The following is an 18,045-nucleotide window of genomic DNA, read 5'->3' as shown; positions in this document are numbered from 1 at the left end:
GCCCAAAGTCACACAGCTGACAAGTGGTGGAGCTGGGATTTGAACCAATGACCTCTGACTCCCAAGCCTGGGCTCTTCCCTCTGAGTCACGCTGCTTCTCCCCCTCCTCCCCCTCTCCATCCCCCCCCACCTTACCTCCTTCCCTTCCCCACAGCACCTGTATATATGTATATATGTTTGTACATATTTATTACTCTATTTATTTATTTATTTTACTTGTACATATCTATTCTATTTATTTTATTTTGTTAATATGTTTTATTTTGTTCTCTGTCTCCCCCTTCTAGACTATGAGCCCACTGTTGGGTAGGGACCGTCTCTATATGTTGCCAACTTGTACTTCCCAAGCACTTAGTACAGTGCTCTGCACACAGTAAGCACTGAATAAATACGATTGATTGATTGATTGATTCTCTGTATAGGGGCTGGGGGAAGGAGAAGTGCTGAATGTGTCTTACTACTTTTCAATTGCTGAAGCCACCTAAATGTGGACTTCTGCCTTATTTGGTTTGTAGATCTAATGGAATAAATGATTTCAGATCAGTGCCTTGGTCAGGTATTCTATCCTGGGTACTTCAAAGCATTCCTGGGTTTTGGAAAATACTTTACAGATTTAGGACATTCCACATTTTTTTCTTTCCAGAGTCTTGAGGTTTAGATCCATTGCAAGTCATAGTTTCCAAATGTGCTATTATTGCTTTGAAAAACCGCACTTATTACAGAGTAGGCGAAGGCCCCCAAGAATTCACAGGAGCCCCTCAGATAACATCTGGTTTTCCACCCGACCGGCTGTGGCAGGGAGGTCAGAAAGAGCCAGCTTGGGGAGCGCGAAGGAAGAGCGGGGCTCGAGGAGGCCAGTGAGAGAGCTGAAACTCTCTCAGCCCTGCCAGCCCACTTCCCTGGGCCTCAGGGTCAATGCTGATGGGCCAGCAACTCCCGCCAGTTGTTTCCGATAACAAGTCGCCATCCAGGCTCTGTCACTCTAGAAGATGAGAAGGAGCTTGGGCCCCCACACTGAACCCAATCACTGAGGAAATCAACTGGAAGACTTCACCCGATGGCTCTTTTCACCTCAAAGACCCTAACCCACCCCCTCTTTTGGGCTCTTTCAGGCAGTTCCAGGGCCACACGGACGGAGCCAGCTGTATCGATATTTCTAACGATGGCACCAAGCTCTGGACAGGGGGTTTGGATAACACGGTGCGATCCTGGGACCTGCGAGAAGGGCGGCAGCTCCAGCAGCATGACTTCACCTCACAGGTGACTAATCTGGCCCCTTCAGCCTTGAGCGGTCGTCATTGTCATAAGAATCACTGTGGTATTTGTTAAGCGCTTACTCTGTGCTAAGGGCTGCGGTGGATACAAGGGTTCGATGACGGATTTTGCGCATTTTGCACTATGAATCATTAATCGGGTGATATCCTTCAAGGTGATCTCATAAAGGAGCAGTTTATAGCACCTCCTGCTCTGCTGTCTACATACATTAAATTATAAAGTCACCTGACCTTCTGACCAGGGGGAGGCACTGGGGAAGGGCAAGGCGGGACTTTCCTCCAGAGCTGACAGCTGTGACAGGGACAGGAGGGATCCCAGTCGGGGCCACAACAGCTGGGGGTCTCCCGACGGGGTGCAGAAAACTGCCACCGCTGCCACCGGGACCACAGGAGGGCTGTCCGGGCTTCGAACAGTCCACCGGGAATGTGGCGGTGGTGGGGAGGGGTGTCAGTTTGCATCGTATGACTGGCAGACATCAGTCAAAGGGGAGGTGGTGCCATGTTGGGTCATAAGTCAACCCCTTCGACTCAGGATTGGTACAACTAATAGGATGCCCAGACAAAGTTGTAAGCCAACCAAATTCCTCTTATTACAAATCGATCCCCCGACACAGACTCGATACAAGACCATCAGGTCAGACCCAGCCCCGACCCACAAGGGGCTCACAGTCTAGAGGGGAGGGAGAACGGGGATTGAATCCCCATTTCACAGATGAGGAAACTGAAACCCAGAGAAGTGAAGTGACTTGCCTGACATCACACATAGCAGACATGTGGCAGGGTGGGGATTAGAACCCAGGTTCTCTAACTCCTAGGTCCGGCCTCTTCCCACTAGGCCATGCTGCTTCTCATGGAATGAAAACGGGAATTGAAGTCCCACAGTGAGCCCTTTTGTATTAAAGGGCAACTAAAAATTCCCATTTGCCAGCAAGTCTTGGATGTAGGGATCAATGGAGAAGTTATTTTTTTCATTCCAGAGCAGAGCCTGGGATATTGAATCATGGAGCTAGACACTTTGCTTTCCCCTCACAGCTTAAGGTGGGGTTTGGTTCGCATTGGTTGATTTCTCTAGATTACCCCCAAACTCTGATGTAGGTGATGATGCGTTCATTGTATTCTAGATCTTCTCGCTGGGATACTGCCCGACTGGAGAGTGGCTTGCAGTAGGGATGGAGAACAGTAACGTTGAAGTGCTCCACGTTACCAAACCAGACAAATACCAGTTGCATCTCCACGAGAGCTGTGTGCTGTCACTCAAATTTGCCCACTGTGGTAAGCCAACATGCACGTAACTGGTTTCTGGTCCTCTCCTGTGGATGGTTCATTTTCTGGGGGAATTTGATTTGGGCGTTTGGGGAGATTTGGGGCTTTTTTCTTTTCTGTTTTAGAGCCGGGACAAATTTGGTGAGCTTCCTCTTTGGAGGAACAGCACTATAGGGAGCCAAGGTAATATCACTCCTGGTAACTTTGTCTCAAGAGAGAAGGTCACAAAGTGTGAGTGATTATTAGCAATAGTAATAATAATAGTAATGGTGGCATTTGTTAAGTTTAAAACAGTGCTTGGCACTTAGTAAGCACTTAACAAATACCAAAATATTATAATTACTGTGCGCCAAGCACTGTATTAAAAGCTGGGGTAGATACAAGATAATCACCTTGGACAGAGTTCCTGTCCACGTGGGCCTCACAGTCTAAATTGGAGGGAGGAGGATTTAATCCTCCTTTTACAGATGAGGAAACTGAGGCACAGGGAATTGAAGTGACTTGTCCAAGCTCACACAGCAGACAAGTGGCAGATCTGAATGTAGAACCCAGGTCCTCTGACTCCCAGGCCCGTGCTCTTTCCACACAGCTACGCTGCTTCTCTGGGCCTACTACCGGCCACGCACTCTGCTGAGCGCCACAGTCGATACGAGATGATTGGGTCGGACACAGCCCCCTTCCCACATGAGGCTCACAGTCTAAAGGGGGAGAAGAGCGGGTATTAAATCTCCACTTTACTGATGAGGAAATTGGGGCACAGAGAAGTGAAGTGAGAAGCCAAATGAGAGTCCAGGTGCTCTGACTCCCAGTCCCAGGCTCTTTCTGCTGAGCCACACTAATTTGGGGACAGTAAATACTGGATTAACTGGTTGCAACTAAGGGAGCCTCTTTGAATAATTCCCAGAGAAGAGAGAATCCTCCATTTTGATCTGGTGAACCGGGTGGTGTAAAGAGTTAAAGTCTGATGTTTCCAACAATTTGATTCTAGGCAAGTGGTTTGTCAGCACTGGAAAGGACAACCTCCTTAATGCCTGGAGAACACCTTATGGGGCCAGTATATTCCAGGTATCAACAGTTCATTTCCAGCCTGTTTATCAATCTAGACTCTAGGCAAACATTTCATTTGTGTTCTTAGCTTCTTGAACGCTTTATTTTCAAACAGTGTTGCCAGCAGTGGAATGCATGGGTGGGTCCTTTCGATAGAAACTTCCTAATAAACGGAGCCTGGCATTAAAGAGACGTGAAAAGAGGGGCTTTTATAAAGAGGAAAAATTCCATCATGTCAACACCTTATCCAGGAGGCTGGTGCCAGAAGAGATGTTTTTTCCATTGGGTCCTTTTACCCATGAAAAAGAATCATTATTATGGGTAATTGTCAAACAGTAGATTTGCAGTTCAGTGACAGTTGATTGAAAACCACTGGGAATGCCATGGTGAAGAATCCTGGCAGAAGGAAGCCGATAAATGGGCTCAGAAACCAGAATTAAGGAACCACTTCCCAGAAATTGACAGTAATTCCCAAGGATTTTTTAGAAGGAAGCCTGTTGGGGGAAAGACCCCCACTTCCTACATCGTTAACCCCGGCGAAGTCATATTTTTCCCACCTCCTGGTAGCTACTATCGAGAAAGGATCCCAGGCTCCTTGGGAAAAACGATCTTCTTTTTGGTCTCTTTGGTTTGTACTCCCATTATGGGGGGCAAAGGGGAGGGCAATGTTCATAAATTTCTTTCTGTCTTTTCTAGTCCAAAGAGTCCTCATCAGTGCTTAGCTGTGACATCTCGGTGGATGACAAATACATTGTCACCGGCTCCGGGGACAAGAAGGCTACAGTCTATGAAGTTATTTATTAAGGACAAATCTGAATGCAAACAAGACTCCTCCTCCTTGTAGCACTTTTCTTTCTTCCTTCCTTCCTTTCTTCCTCCCTTCCTTCCTCCCTTCCTCCTTCCCTCCCTCCCTCCCTTCCTCCCTTCCTCCCTCTTTTCCTTCCTCCCTCCCTCCCTCCCTTCCTTCCTTCCTTCCTTCCTTCCTTCCTTCCTTCCTTCCTTCCTTCCTTCCTTCCTCCCTCAATCCCTCCCTCCTTGCCTCTCTCCCTCCCTCCCTTCCTCCCTTCTTCCCTTCCACCCTTCCTTCCATCCTTCCTTCCATCCTTCCCTCCTTCCTACCTACCCCAAGAACTTCAAGTGCTCATCACAGTTGTGGAGTTCATTCCCTCATCCATGTCCCTCCCCATCCCTTCCCACTTGCTATTAAATTGTGAATTACCCCATGATACCAAATCTTCAAATATCTACATGGAAGAACATACTTAACAGTGAACTGAATCTTCAATGTGTATTATAGCTGTAATATATTTATTTTGTTTAATGAAGACTTTCTAACCCGGAACTGACTAAACAAAGCTGTCAGCTCCATCCTGGGGATTGAAGGTGAGTTGTATTTTGGCACTCTGTTTGGAGTTGGGGGAAGGGAGGAAGGTTAAATGTGACCAATCAGAAATTGCGTCCAAAGTCGATTTGGACCGTTTAATGTTAGCAAGGGAATGATTCAGTCGGTCGTATCATTGGATGCCTGCCATGCACAGAGCACTGTACTGAGCACTTGGGAGAGTCCTTTAGAGTTAATAGACCCCATCCCTGCCCTCATGGAGCTGACAGTCTACACATGCAGAGCACTGTTCTGAGTGCGTGAGAGGCTACCATTCCCACATGGTCCCCTCCTTAAGGAACTTCCAATCTGATGGGGGCAACAGGCCAACTAAAATTGTTTACAGACAGTGGAAGCAAGAGAAAAGCCATAGCTGGGTATGGAAAGTTAAACAAGTGAGAAGGTACATTCTAGCCAGAAGTGCTAAGGCTATGGGGAGGCAGTATGTTGTTTGGCTACTTCTCTAAAGAAAGTATTGGGCAAAGTGAACTACGTAAAGAAAATTACACCGAGCTCATCGCACATTTCAATTTATCAGACCAATTTAGTTTGTGTGGGACTCAAGTTCATCTTACTGCCCTTTGAGAATGCAGTTGCTAGAGAGAATGAGAGAGCAATAGAGGGAGAGAGAGCAAAAGAGAGAGAGAGCACTCGATATGGAAATTCTGTGTTGGCTCTCATTGACCATTCAGTGGTTTCAGTAGAGCCTGGCTCAACCCTAACTTTGTCTTTTGATTGTATTATAGACATACAAAAAGTAACATTGGCATCAAAGAGACAATTCAATCCCTCCTGGATATTTTTCCACATTTCTTTAAAAATGAGGTGTGCGTCTTTGGGCAGTTTTGTGGTGACAAGAGGCTAAGGAAAACGTTTGGCCTGCTGTTTGGGAAACTGCACAGAAAGAGATTCCGCTCCCTTTGCCAGCCAAGCCTCAGTGCCAGGACAGCAGAGGTAGGATCTGCCAGAATCCTCCTTCTAGAGAGCAAAGAGAATGGAATCTCACCTGGGACAAGGACTTTCTGTGTCTCAAATGGACGCGGGCTTTGCCAAGGTGCCAGAGACATTGTGTGATCTTTTTATGTTGTTGTTGTTGTTGCTGTTCAACTATGATCTGTGACTCCTTTTTTATTTGATTTGTCCGAATGCTTTAAAAGAAATCCTTTAAGTCTGTGGATCTGCTGATGTACAGTGCCTTTGCTGCTATGGATCAAAATCAAAAGAACCGTGTAGATCAACTTTATTGTATAAGTAGAAAATGACTTAATTTCATACTAGAAATGGATTGATGCTGCAAGTTGAAATGGACTGTTCATTGACGTTCCAAATGTGGTAGCGAAAAACAAAAATGGTGTCTTAAAGTGCTTAGTGTTTGATGTCATTAACAGTTTCGTAATACTCTACAGTGTAGAAAGATTTTGATACTAAACTGTGCATTGTACATAGTTCTAATGCATTGTATTGACCACCAGTACTTCTATAATGGTAGATTATTGTTTGTGCGTTCAGACTTTTAAGCATTAAACATAAGTAACTTCTAGGATTCTCATTTTCCTAAATTTGTTTTTCTGGTGGAGGGGGTTGGGGGTGGGGGTGATTTTTCCTTTAGTGGCTTTTCACAAGGACGAGATTTCAGTTTGGTCTTGGAGGGACGGTGTAACCGAGCAAAATGGAAATGGTCAAATCTTCCAGTATTGCCCAGGCCTAAGGGGAGGCAAGAGTGGGAAGAGACTTATCTCCCAGAGCTGTAGACTCATGCATTCACATATCCAGAAAGTCCATACCCTGCCAAGCTTTCAAGTGATCACCTTACGATGTTTTTAATAATTGTGGTATCTGTTAAGTGCTTACTATGTGCGAGGCGCTATACTAAGCTCTGGGTCTTAGTACAGTGCTCTGCTCACAGTAAGTACATATAATTGAATGAAGTTCATCAGGTTGGACACGGTCCCTGTCCCACTTGGGGCTCACAGTCTCAATCCCTGTTTTACAGATGAGGGAACTGAGGCCCAGAGAAGTGAAGTGACTTGCCCGAGGTCACACAGACAAGTGGCGGAACCAGGATGAGAACCCATGTCCTTCTGACTCCCAGGCCTGTGATCTATCCACTATGTCATGCTGCTTCCCACTAGGTTTTTCCCACCTACTGTGAAACTGGGCCCCAGTTTTAGCCTGCAATCTATGGCCTCACCAGGTAGGACTTCCTACTTCCATCACATTTGGCATCCGGGGATACTACCCAGAGGGCAGCGTGGCGTGAACCAAATTCCCGTCACTCAACAAACGCTCTTTCAAGAGTTCCAGTTGGACAGGGAGATAAAAAAGGGTCTTGTCCGATGCAGTGGAAAAAGGAGGTGGCGGTATCTGCTAGTAGCTCTGGAGAGTACCGGTAGAGTTGGTAGACACAATCCTTGATCTCAAGGGGCGCGCAGTCTAGCAGGGAAGCCACGCACTAAAACACATTCCAGAGAGGAGGAATTGGGTACGAAGACCAATGACCAAGCTGTCCTACCGTGCTGCATTGAAAAGGACCCACTTAGGTGCTCTATACCCTCGTGAGACTGGCCTGTGCCAGCTACTTCTGAATTGTGAGAGGGCTTGAGTTCTTTAGGCTTCTCTGGCTGGCCTATCAAGGTCTTTGAAAATGTAGTGGCAAGGTCATCGGAAGTCTTTTAGTCTGGGTGAAAGTTGGAGATCATTAGACGGATGGAATCGATGACCAGCAGTTATGCTTCCTTTTCAAGATTTTGCCTTAAGGTACACTTGAGGCTTGAAGCAGCGCACTGCCTTGGGGAAAGACTCCGGGTCTGGGAGACAGGGGACCTGGGTTCTCTTCCTGGTTCTGTCACCTGCCTGCTGTGTGACCTTGGACAAGTCCCTTCACGTCTCTGGACCTTAATTTCCTCATGACGGCCCACGTCATCCCCCGGGCCTGGAATGCCCTCCCTCTGCCCATCCGCCAAGCTAGCTCTCTTCCTCCCTTCAAGGCCCTGCTGAGAGCTCACCTCCTCCAGGAGGCCTTCCCAGACTGAGCCCCTTCTTTCCTCTCCCCCTCGTCCCCCTCTCCATCCCCCCGTCTTACCTCCTTCCCTTCCCCACAGCACCTGTATATATGTATATATGGTTGTACATATTTATTACTCTATTTATTTATTTTACTTGTACATTTCTATCCTACTATTTTATTTTGTTGGTATGTTTGGTTCTGTTCTCTGTCTCCCCCTTTTAGACTGTGAGCCCACTGTTGGGTAGGGACTGTCTCTATGTGATGCCAATTTGTACTTCCCAAGCGCTTAGTACAGTGCTCTGCACATAGTAAGCGCTCAATAAATACGATTGATTGATTGATTGATTGATCTGTAAAATGGGTATTCACTACCTGTTCTCACTCCTTCTTGGTGAACCCCCCGTGGGACAGGCAGGCACTGTGTCCAACCTGATCACCTTGTATCTACCCCAATGCTTAATTCAGTGCCAGGGCACAGAGAAAGCACTTGGTATTGTTGTTATTCCTTTCAAATCTCTGTAGAAGCTGGTTTGGAACTGGGAAATGACAGGCTGCATCATCCAAACACCCTTCACCAAAGTATTGGAGTTTCCAAAGTCTCCTAGCTAGTTCAGTAAAAGGCTCCATGATTTGAATGCTGCCTTGCAGAGTTATTAGTGCAGTGTTAAACCTGAATTCTTGGGCAAGCAGCCCCTTGGCCAATGATGTTCAGAAACACTAAAATCTGGAAAACTGAATTTAGGATGCCCACTATTCCCATGGCATCCAACTCCAGAGCAAGACATAGTTTTCCCCCACCTCTTCCCAAGGACACAGTCTGCAGTTGCCATGGTTTTGAGCGCCCCTGACAAGGGTTCAATGCAAACTTAGAAAACGGAGAGGGAAAAGCAATTGATTACAGTCTCAGCATTCTTGGAAGCACACCATCTCATTTCTTTCTTTAGGTCTGAAGATTTGGTCTCTGTGGCACCTTTTCAGTGGTCAGTTTTGTCTTCGGTTCCCATCTGTGACGTGAGCACATAAACTGGATTTCAAACAGGAGTTGCTCTTAGGTTGTTATGCTGATTTTTTTCCTCCCTTCTAGTCCAGCTTTCCCAGAGAACTAAGAGTGACAATGGCTTATTTGGCAACTCTGGGCCCATTAAAAAGCCTCATCATTTATTACAACATTTTAGCAGCAATGCTCTAGTTCTGCCTGAGAGGGTTCTTCCATTATAAGTTTCTGTTTTCAAGTGGCTTTCTTGGGGCGGGGGAGGGGAATCCCTTTGCTTAGTCTCAGCCTCTAGGTGAATTTTGGTCATTTGGCCATTTCTGGGAAAAAATGTTTAACCCTGCTCCCCACACACATAAAAGAACTTTCTCAAGTGCTGATCTCAACCTTGACAGCTAAGGAGAATCTGAGAAAAATAACAGGCTCCCTAAATACTGCCTAGTCCTTCCTCCAGACACTGACGATTTCTTGGCAAAGTTAGATCAAGAATGCAACGCTCCCCTTAAAAACCTCCCAGCAGAACTGGGATTTGAACCCAAGTCTTCCGACTCTTTGTCTTGTGCTCTGGGTGGCTTAGTGGAAATAGCCCAGGCTTGGGAATCAGGGGACCTGGGTTTGAATCCCAGCTCTGCCATTTGCCTGCTGGGTGACCTTGGGCAAGTCACTTCACTTCTCTGAGCCTCAGTTTCCCCATCTGTAAAAAGAGGATTTGATAGCTGTTCTCCCTTCCCTTTCGACTGTGAGCTCTTTGATGATCTCGTATCTACCCCAGGACTCAGTATAGTGCTTGGCACAGAGAAAGTGCTTAACAAATACTACAGTGAGTCATCATCTTATTAGGCCACGCTGCTTCCCTCAAATATGGCTGCTGATTGTGAAGGTCCTCGTGGTGCCTTCCAACCCCCTTTGAACATAGGGAATTCATGTAACCTGAGACGTGACAATCCCATAGTCTGTTCCACATTCTGGTTCCTAGGTTGGCCTGGAGTCAATCCTCTTAAAAACCTATATTCAGGGATTTAAATGAATAGGCAATACGGCCATGCCCAATCCTGCTTGAGCCATTGGGAGCCATTTTGGTTTCTGGGATAACTCAGCATTTGAATTTCCTCCCTCTTGTTCACATACAATCAGAATGAGGATTTCTGGTGAAGAACAGCATCATGAACAATCTCTTAAAAAATGTACCTGCAGCATCTGCTTTTGAACCAACAATGCCAAAAACCATCCTTGAGATTCCATGATTCTTCTGGTGTTTGGAGTCCAACATTTCTGCCACGCAGCAAGAAACCTATAAATGATCTTACTCTTGTCCAATGATTTTTTTTGGGAGAGAGACCCTGACTTCAAGAAAACTGTACTATGTTGCCTTGGCTTAAAGAAAAAAATTCAAATCAAATCATATGACATTTGCAGCGTGCCCATAGAACAGCATGTTCTTCAGTGGGTCGCTTGGGCTTCTGAGGTCTATATCAGGTGTCCTGTAAGTACTTTCTTTGGCTCCTTTTCCGGTAACCATATGAACACCTTCTATGTAAGTGAAATGAGAAATCCTCTGTTGGTGACAGAACCGTGAAATCCGAATGCCTTAGTGTCCGAACACGTCACCGTGACATTGTGCGAGACAAGTGACAGAACACAAATGTTATGATGAAGGTGAATCCTCATAAATAGACCCTTCTCTTTCACTCCACTCCAAACTAAGGATTGCTCTGTACTCTTTACTATATGGGACCTGATCCCCCAAGCTTTCTCCTAACTACTAAAGTTTAGAATAGTGCTGAGTATAGCAATCTGGCATTGAAGAGGACCCACATATTCATGGCATCTGCCAAGAAAAAGACTTGTGAAGTTGTTTTCTCTGAGGTCCAAATCCTAATCGTGCTTGCCCCAATCCCAATAAGGTTTGCTTTCCTGTGAAAGTGAGATGAGGCCAGGCTAGGTGAAAACCTTGTTTCTTAATTGATGGAAATGGAATTTTGATGGTGCTCAAAAATCAATCAATCAATCAATTGCATTTATTGAGGGCTTGCTGCATGCAGATCACTGCACTAAGTGCTTGGGAGAATACAGTATAATACAGTTGATAGACATATTCCCTGCCTGCAACCAGCTTATAGTCTAGGGGAAAAATACCAACTGGGGATCATGCCAACAGGGTTTTTTTGTTGTTGTTGTTCTCTTCTGGGATGGTGGCTGCTCAGGGATTCTGCTTTCCTCGCCCACTGAGGGCTGTATTGGTACCCCTCACCAACCCTAGGAAACGAGGCCAGGAAGGAAGCAGTTGGGTTGGGGGTAGTGAGCGGTTGTTGAGGGAGGTGTTTGTGCACAGCGGCAAAACCCATCATTCCCTGGGGTTGGCAGCATGGACCTACGGCTACGCTTATGGCAGGGTTCCTGAAGTTGCACTGTAGCTTAGGGTCAAGACAACTTGGCGTTGATCAGACAGCACAGGAAGTCATACATTTAACCCACCAGTCACCCAAATGAGTCAAAAATTCGATAATAAGAAAAGCCACATGAAGGGTGATTCTCAGAATTGTCATTTAAATCAAAAAAGGAAGTGGGAGGGGTTGGGGAATATGGAGTAAGCCAAAAAGGGCAAGACAGTGGGCAGTAGGGGTCAAAAGGAATTCCAGGTGGGGAAATTCTGCATTGCCTACTCACTCAAGTCTCTACCCCCTAATCACTTTGTTACTGACCCCTCCCCCAGCCCCATAGCACTTATGTAAATACACTTCTATCTCTTCGCCTCTCTGTAACTGAATTGAATGTCTGCCTCCTCTTCTAGAGCACACTCCCCCAAGCACATAGTCCACTTCTCTATATACAATCGATCAATCGATCAATAAATAAATGGCATTTTTTGAACACTTACTGTGCATGGAGCACTGTACTAAGTAGTTGGGAGCACACAATACAGCAGAGTTGGTAGACCTGTACCCTGCCCAGCAGAAGCTTACAGTTCACAGGGGGAAACGGACATTAAAATAAATTCTGGATAGGCACATAAGTGCTGTGGGGCTGAGGGTGGGGGGAAATCAAGTGCTTGAAAGGTACAGATCCAAGTGCAGAGGTGTCACAGAAGGGAGAAGGAGAAGGGGAAATGAAGGCATGGAGAGAGTGGTTGTCTGTCTTATACGGAAGAGATGGGAGTTCCAGGTCACCGGGAGGGACGTGGGCAAGGGGTCGGCAGCAAGATAGTCGAGGTGCAGTCACTAACTAGGTTGGCGTTGGAGAAGTGAAGTGTGTGGGCTGAGTTGTAATAGGAAAGCAGCGAGGTAAAGTAAGAGGGGCGAGCTGACTGAGTGCTTTAAAGGCAATGATAAGGAGTTTCTGTTTGACGTGGAAGTGGATGGGCAACCACTGGAGGTTCTTGAGAAATGGGGAAATGTGGACCCGGCGGTGTTTTAGAAAAGTGTAAGTGCTCAATAAATACCTTTGATGAGTGTACTTATCCCTTCCAGCGAATGACACCCAATCCATCTATCAATCAGTGGGATTTATTAAGCGACTACTGTGAGCAGAGCGCTTGGGAGAGGACAATAGAATGAATAGACAGTACGGTGTCTACTCTCTAACTCTCTGTCTGCCCCATGCCGGGAGAACTTGGGACCGGCGGGAGGACTTGGAAAAGGTTTTTGGGTCATGCTTACCGAACCCTAACAGAGTGAAATCTGATGAAAACCACCGCCACTAGAAAAAGAGAATAGCAGTCGGATTGAATGACACCTTTCCTGACAGAGCTGCAGCTTCAATGGGGCTGTGAGATTTTCATTCAAATCCCTGACATGATTCTGTCACTTCTCTGAATGAAAAGCAATACTTATGAATCATCAAGGCCCTGTGTGCATCTAAGTTGAAAAGTGGGTCAGGGAAGGAAAAACCATTCGTCCCTAAACTGGGACTGAAACCATTTCTGATGGGGACCATGGATATTTCCTGGGGCCTTCTTTGGGGTCAAGCTCCCAATGACATGCTTGCTTTAAATGACTGTACAGAGTGCAGTGCTGAAATCAAAATGAATTGTGGAGATGGAGTTACCGGCCACACATAATTGACACAAAAATCTGTTGCAGGAATCGGTTCTGTGGGCAGTGAAACAAAGATTCGGCGGGGCCTAGTGGAAAGGGCACCGGCCTGGGAATCGGTGGACCCAGGTTCTAATCCCAGCTCTGCCTGCTGTGTGATCCGGGACAAGTCACTTCACTTCTTTCGGTTTCAGTATCCTCATCTAACATGTGGGAATTCAAAACCTGATCTGCCTCCTACACAGCCTGTGAGCCAACCTGATTATCCTGTGTATCCCTCAGTGCTTAGTACACCGATTGGCGTTTAACAAATACCGCTATTATTATTAAAAGTGCATACAGAACACGCTGTTAGTTTTGTCACACGTTTGGGTATTTCTGCCTGAGTTCATAATAAATAATGATGGTGGTATTTGTTCAGCCGGTCACTAACCTATAGTTAGGGAGGGATTGGGAGAAGCAGCTTATAAGCTTTCTCATCCACAGGTTACATTGGTATGACCTGGCATGATCCCAGCAGGGAGTCAGAAGGTCATGGGCTCTAATCCCGGCTCTGCACTTATCTGCTCTGTGAATTTGGGCAAGTCACTTCACTTCTCTGTGCCTCAGTTACCTCATCTGTAAAATGGGGATCAAGACCGTGGGAAAGGGACTGTGTCCAACCTGATTTGCTTGTATCCACCCCAGTGCTTAGTACAGTGCCTGGCACAGAGTAAGCGCTTAACAAATACCACAATTATTATTATCTTGTCTGGTTAAGCTGGAGAAGGAGGGGAAGGATCATAATGCTGAGTGAAGGGCCATGAGGCAGATGAATAGTTAAACTAGCCAGAACAGATGGCTGAGGTTTCTGTATATATCAATCAATCAATGGTATTTGTTGAGCACCACTTTAAGAGCTTGGGAATGGACAATACAGTATAGTTGGTAGACATGTTTCCTGCCCACAAGGAGCTCAGTCTAGACACAAATGAACCAGAACAAACAAAAAGAACCGCCTCCACAACCTCTTGGAAATATGCTCCAATGCTTTCTTACCCAAGCAGTCAAGAATTCCTTTTTCAAGCTCAATTGAACCCCTCTGCTCCAATTTCAACCTGGTGGATAGTAAGAAAGTACTTTCTGTGAAGCAGCGTGGCTCTAGGGGAAGGAGCACGGGCCTGGGAATCAGAGGACATGGGCTCTAACCCCAGCTCTGTCACTCGTCCACTGTGTGACCTTGGGTAAGTCACTGAACTTCTCTGTGCCTCAGTTACTTCATCTGTAAAATGGCAATTAAGACTGCGAGCCCCATGTGGTACAGGGAATGTGCCCAATCTGCTTATATCTATCCCAATACTTAGTACACTGAGAGGCACATAGTAAACACTTAAAAATACATTATCATTATTGTTATTGTTGTTGTTGTTTCCTATCCTTTTCCTCATTTAGCCTCAACTACTGCATCAGCATCCCTCTCAGGATTGCTCCTGGAGAGTTTCCAGTCCTCTACCAGTCTTGGCTACGGGAGGGAGAGTCAAGCAGAGGCATACCCGTACCATTCCTAGCTTGGGCAGTAGCTAGCAAGTAGAAGGCAATCTGCTACAGGTCAAAATTCACCTGTGCTGGGCAGCAGCGGCACGGGACAGAGTTGAGGGTGGAGGCTCAAGTTTACTGCATGAAAGAAAGCATTGTTAAATTATTTCCATATTTTTCCAAGAAAACTCTATGAATACACTACCAGAATGATTGCAAATGGAGTTGGGGTGTTCCGGGAGAGATGTGTCCATGGAGTTGCTATGAGTCGGGAATGACTCGACAGCCTACATCAGCCTCCTCGCTGACCTCCCTGCCTCCTCTCCAGTCCTCACTTCACTCTGTTGCCCATATCATTTTCTAAAAAAAAGTTTGGAACACAGCTCCCCACTCCTCAAAAACCTACAGTGGTTGCCCATCCACCTCCATATCAAACAGAAACTCCTTACCATAGGCTTTGAAGCACTCAATCAGCATACCCCATCCTATCTACCTCATTGATCCCCTACCCAGCCTGCAAACTTTGGTCCTCCGATGCCAATCTACTCACTGTATCTGAATCTCATCTATCTTGCCACTGACCCCTCGCCCACTTTCTCCCTCTGGCCCGGAACTCCCTCCCCTTCATATATGACAGACTACCACTCTCCCCTCCTGCAAAACTTTATTAAAATCACATCTCCTCTAGGAGGCCTTCCCTGACTAAACTCTCATTTCCCTCTATTCCCTCTACCCTCTCTGTCACCTATGCACTTGGATCTGTACTCTTTTAAACACCTGATATTCATCCCACCCTCGGCCCCACAGCATGTATGTACATGCCCATAATTCATTTCAATGTCTGTCTTCCCTTCTAAATTGTAAGCAGGGTGGGCAGGGAGCGTGACTGCCAACTCTGTTGCTTTGTACTCTTCCAGTTGCTTAGTACAGTGCTCTGCATAGAGTTAGCACTCTCGCTTAGGGCAAAACATCTTCACATGTTTGTTTTCCTGGTCCTTCTAACATCCCAGTGGTTTTCTATTCCTTCAACACTTCATATTCATCTGAAGGCCTCAGGTCTTTCACAGTCAATCAAAGGTGTTTACTGAGAGCTGTGTGCAAAGCACTGGACTAAGTGTCTTAGAGATTACAATACAGTAGGATTGGCAAACATGATCCTTGCCCTCAGGGAGTTTATAGACTAGAGAAGAGTTTATTGACTTTCATCCATGGGATGACTGCCAATGCCTCATCACCAACCCTGGTGAATATATTGAGTGCAATCCCTGCCGAGTCAGCAACACAGCTGATATTAGTTACCATTATTGAAAACTCTAGTCTGCAGGACTCATTCTCTTCTAGCAAGATGCTTAGGGATGTGTGTTAGTAATAGTTGTCCTTGTAGTAGTAGTAGTGGTATTCATTCATTCAATCATATTTATCGAGTCCTTACTGTATGCAGAACACTGTACTAATTTTTTGGGAGACAACAATATAACAATAAACAGTCACATCCCCTGCCCACAATGAGCTTACAGTCTACAGGGGAGTAATAATAATAATAATCATAATAATATTTGTTAAGTGCTTACTATGTGCCGAGCACTGTACTAAGCACTGCAGTGGATACAAACAAATCGGGCTGGACACAGTCCCTGTCTCACATGGGGCTTACAGCCTTGATCCCCATTTTAAAGATGCGTTAACTGAGGCACGGAGAAGTGAAGTGATTTGCCCTAGGTCACACAGCAGACAAGTGGTGGAGTCAAGATTAGAACCCATGACCTGAGCTCCCAGAGCCCTGCTCTATTAGTTATGCCATGCTGCTTCTCAGTAGTAGCAGTAATAGTATTAGCAGTGTTATTGATCGAGCACCTACTAAATGCAACTTCATTGTGAAATTTCTAAAGTGCCATGCCAGATACAAGTTAATCAGGTAGGGCACAGTCTCTGTACCACATGGGGCTCACAGTCTAAGTAGGAGGGAGATGAGGTATTCCTCATTAGGCCCAGAGAAATGAAGTGACTTGCCCAAAGTCAAACAGAAATCAAGTGACAGGGCTGGGATGAGCTGGAATGTGACACTCTGTTCCAAGTGTTAGGAAAGTACAACGGAAGCACAAAACGTGTTCTATGACCACAGGGAGCTTCCACTATAACAGGGGAGACAGAAATATTTGCCTGCACTGGAAACAGAGTAAATTCATTCATTCATTCATTCATTCATTCATTCATTCATTCAATTGTATTTATTGAGCGCTTACTGTGTTCAGAGCACTGTACTAAGCGATTGGGAAGTACAAGTCAGCAACATATAAAGACAGTCCCTACCCAACAATGGGCTCACAGTCTAGAAATAGAACGTTCCTTCAAATTATATACCTATATCTAGATATAGATAGTTGTTTTCAGGTTCTAGACTGTGAGCCCCTTGCTGATGCCAACCTCGTTCACTTCAAGTTTATCCTTTCCTTCCTTAACTCAGCCCTCTCCTCTGCCAGACAAAGCTATTTCTCCTCCCTTATTGACACCCATGCCCATCACCCCCGCCAGCTCTTCCGTACATTCAACTCCCTTCTCAGGCCCCCAGTTCCTCCCCCTCCTCCTTCCCTCACTCCCAACGATCTGGCCTCCTACTTCATTAACAAAATTAAATCCATCAGGTCCGACCTCCCCAATGTCACTTCCCCCCTTCTCCAACCCCCCGGCTCTCAACACTCTCTGCTACTCTCCCATCCTTCCCAGCAGTATCCTCTCAAGTGCTACTCCGGCCACCTGTGCTTCTGACCCCATTCCCTCTCATCTCATGAAATCTCTCGCTCCATCCCTTCTCCCCTCGTTAACTTCCATCTTCAACCGCTCATTCTCCACTGGTTCCTTCCCCTCTGCCTTCAAACATGCCCATGTCTCTCCCATCCTAAAAAAAACCTCTCTTGACCCCACCTCACCTTCTAGTTATCGCCCCATCTCCCTCTTACCATTCCTTTCCAAACTCCTTGAATGAGTCGTCTACACGCGCTGCCTCGAATTCCTCAACACCAACTCTCTCCTTGACCCCCTCCAGTCTGGTTTCCGTCCCCTACATTCCACGGAAACTGCCCTCTCAAAGGTCACCAATGACCTCCTGCTTGCCAAATCCAACGACTCATACTCTGTCCTAATCCTCCTCGACCTCTCAGCTGCCTTCGACACTGTGGACCACCCCCTTCTCCTCAACACGCTATCTGACCTTGGCTTCACAGACTCCATCCTTTCCTGGTTCTCCTCATCTCTCCGGTCGTTCTTTCTCAGTCTCTTTTGCAGGCTCCTCCTCCCCCTCCCATCCTCTTACTGTGGGGGTTCCCCAAGGTTCAGTGCTTGGTCCCCTTCTGTTCTCAATCTACACGCACTCCCTTGGTGACCTCATTCGCTCCCACGGCTTCAACTATCATCTCTACGCTGATGACACCCAGATCTACATCTCTGCCCCTGCTCTCTCCCCCTCTCTCCAGGCTCGCATCTCCTCCTGCCTTCAGGACATCTCCATCTGGATGTCTGCCCACCACCTAAAGCTCAAC

General features: G+C 46.3%; 1 protein-coding gene, 1 long non-coding RNA gene and 1 other non-coding gene across 19 annotated transcripts in view; all 3 read left to right on the top strand.

Annotated features, from left to right (window-relative positions):
* Nucleotides 1-4,489, top strand: part of LOC119947832 (transducin-like enhancer protein 4) — a 137,415-nt gene extending 132,926 nt beyond the window's left edge. For all 17 annotated transcript variants that reach the window (XM_038769462.1, XM_038769475.1, XM_038769473.1 and 14 more), the window contains 4 exons: nucleotides 1,113-1,260; nucleotides 2,396-2,546; nucleotides 3,526-3,602; nucleotides 4,281-4,489. In XM_038769462.1, coding sequence (XP_038625390.1) covers nucleotides 1,113-1,260; nucleotides 2,396-2,546; nucleotides 3,526-3,602; nucleotides 4,281-4,388 — 484 coding nt within the window. In that variant the 3' untranslated portion in view covers nucleotides 4,389-4,489. The remainder of the gene's footprint in view (nucleotides 1-1,112; nucleotides 1,261-2,395; nucleotides 2,547-3,525; nucleotides 3,603-4,280) is intronic.
* Nucleotides 4,490-4,627: 138 nt separating this feature from the next.
* LOC119947987 lies at nucleotides 4,628-6,508 on the top strand. Its single transcript, XR_005456603.1, has 2 exons — nucleotides 4,628-4,967; nucleotides 5,712-6,508. It is a non-coding gene; the product is annotated as an uncharacterized LOC119947987 (long non-coding RNA).
* Nucleotides 6,509-14,445: 7,937 nt separating this feature from the next.
* LOC119948567 lies at nucleotides 14,446-14,583 on the top strand. The gene has a single exon (XR_005456955.1). It is a non-coding gene; the product is annotated as a small nucleolar RNA SNORA7 (small nucleolar RNA).
* The last annotated feature ends 3,462 nt before the right edge of the window (nucleotides 14,584-18,045 follow it).

The sequence above is a fragment of the Tachyglossus aculeatus genome, chromosome X4, assembly GCF_015852505.1.
Source record: "Tachyglossus aculeatus isolate mTacAcu1 chromosome X4, mTacAcu1.pri, whole genome shotgun sequence".
Lineage (NCBI taxonomy): Eukaryota > Metazoa > Chordata > Mammalia > Monotremata > Tachyglossidae > Tachyglossus > Tachyglossus aculeatus.
Note: the sequence above shows the minus strand (reverse complement) of the source record. Positions and strands in the feature narration are given on the sequence as shown.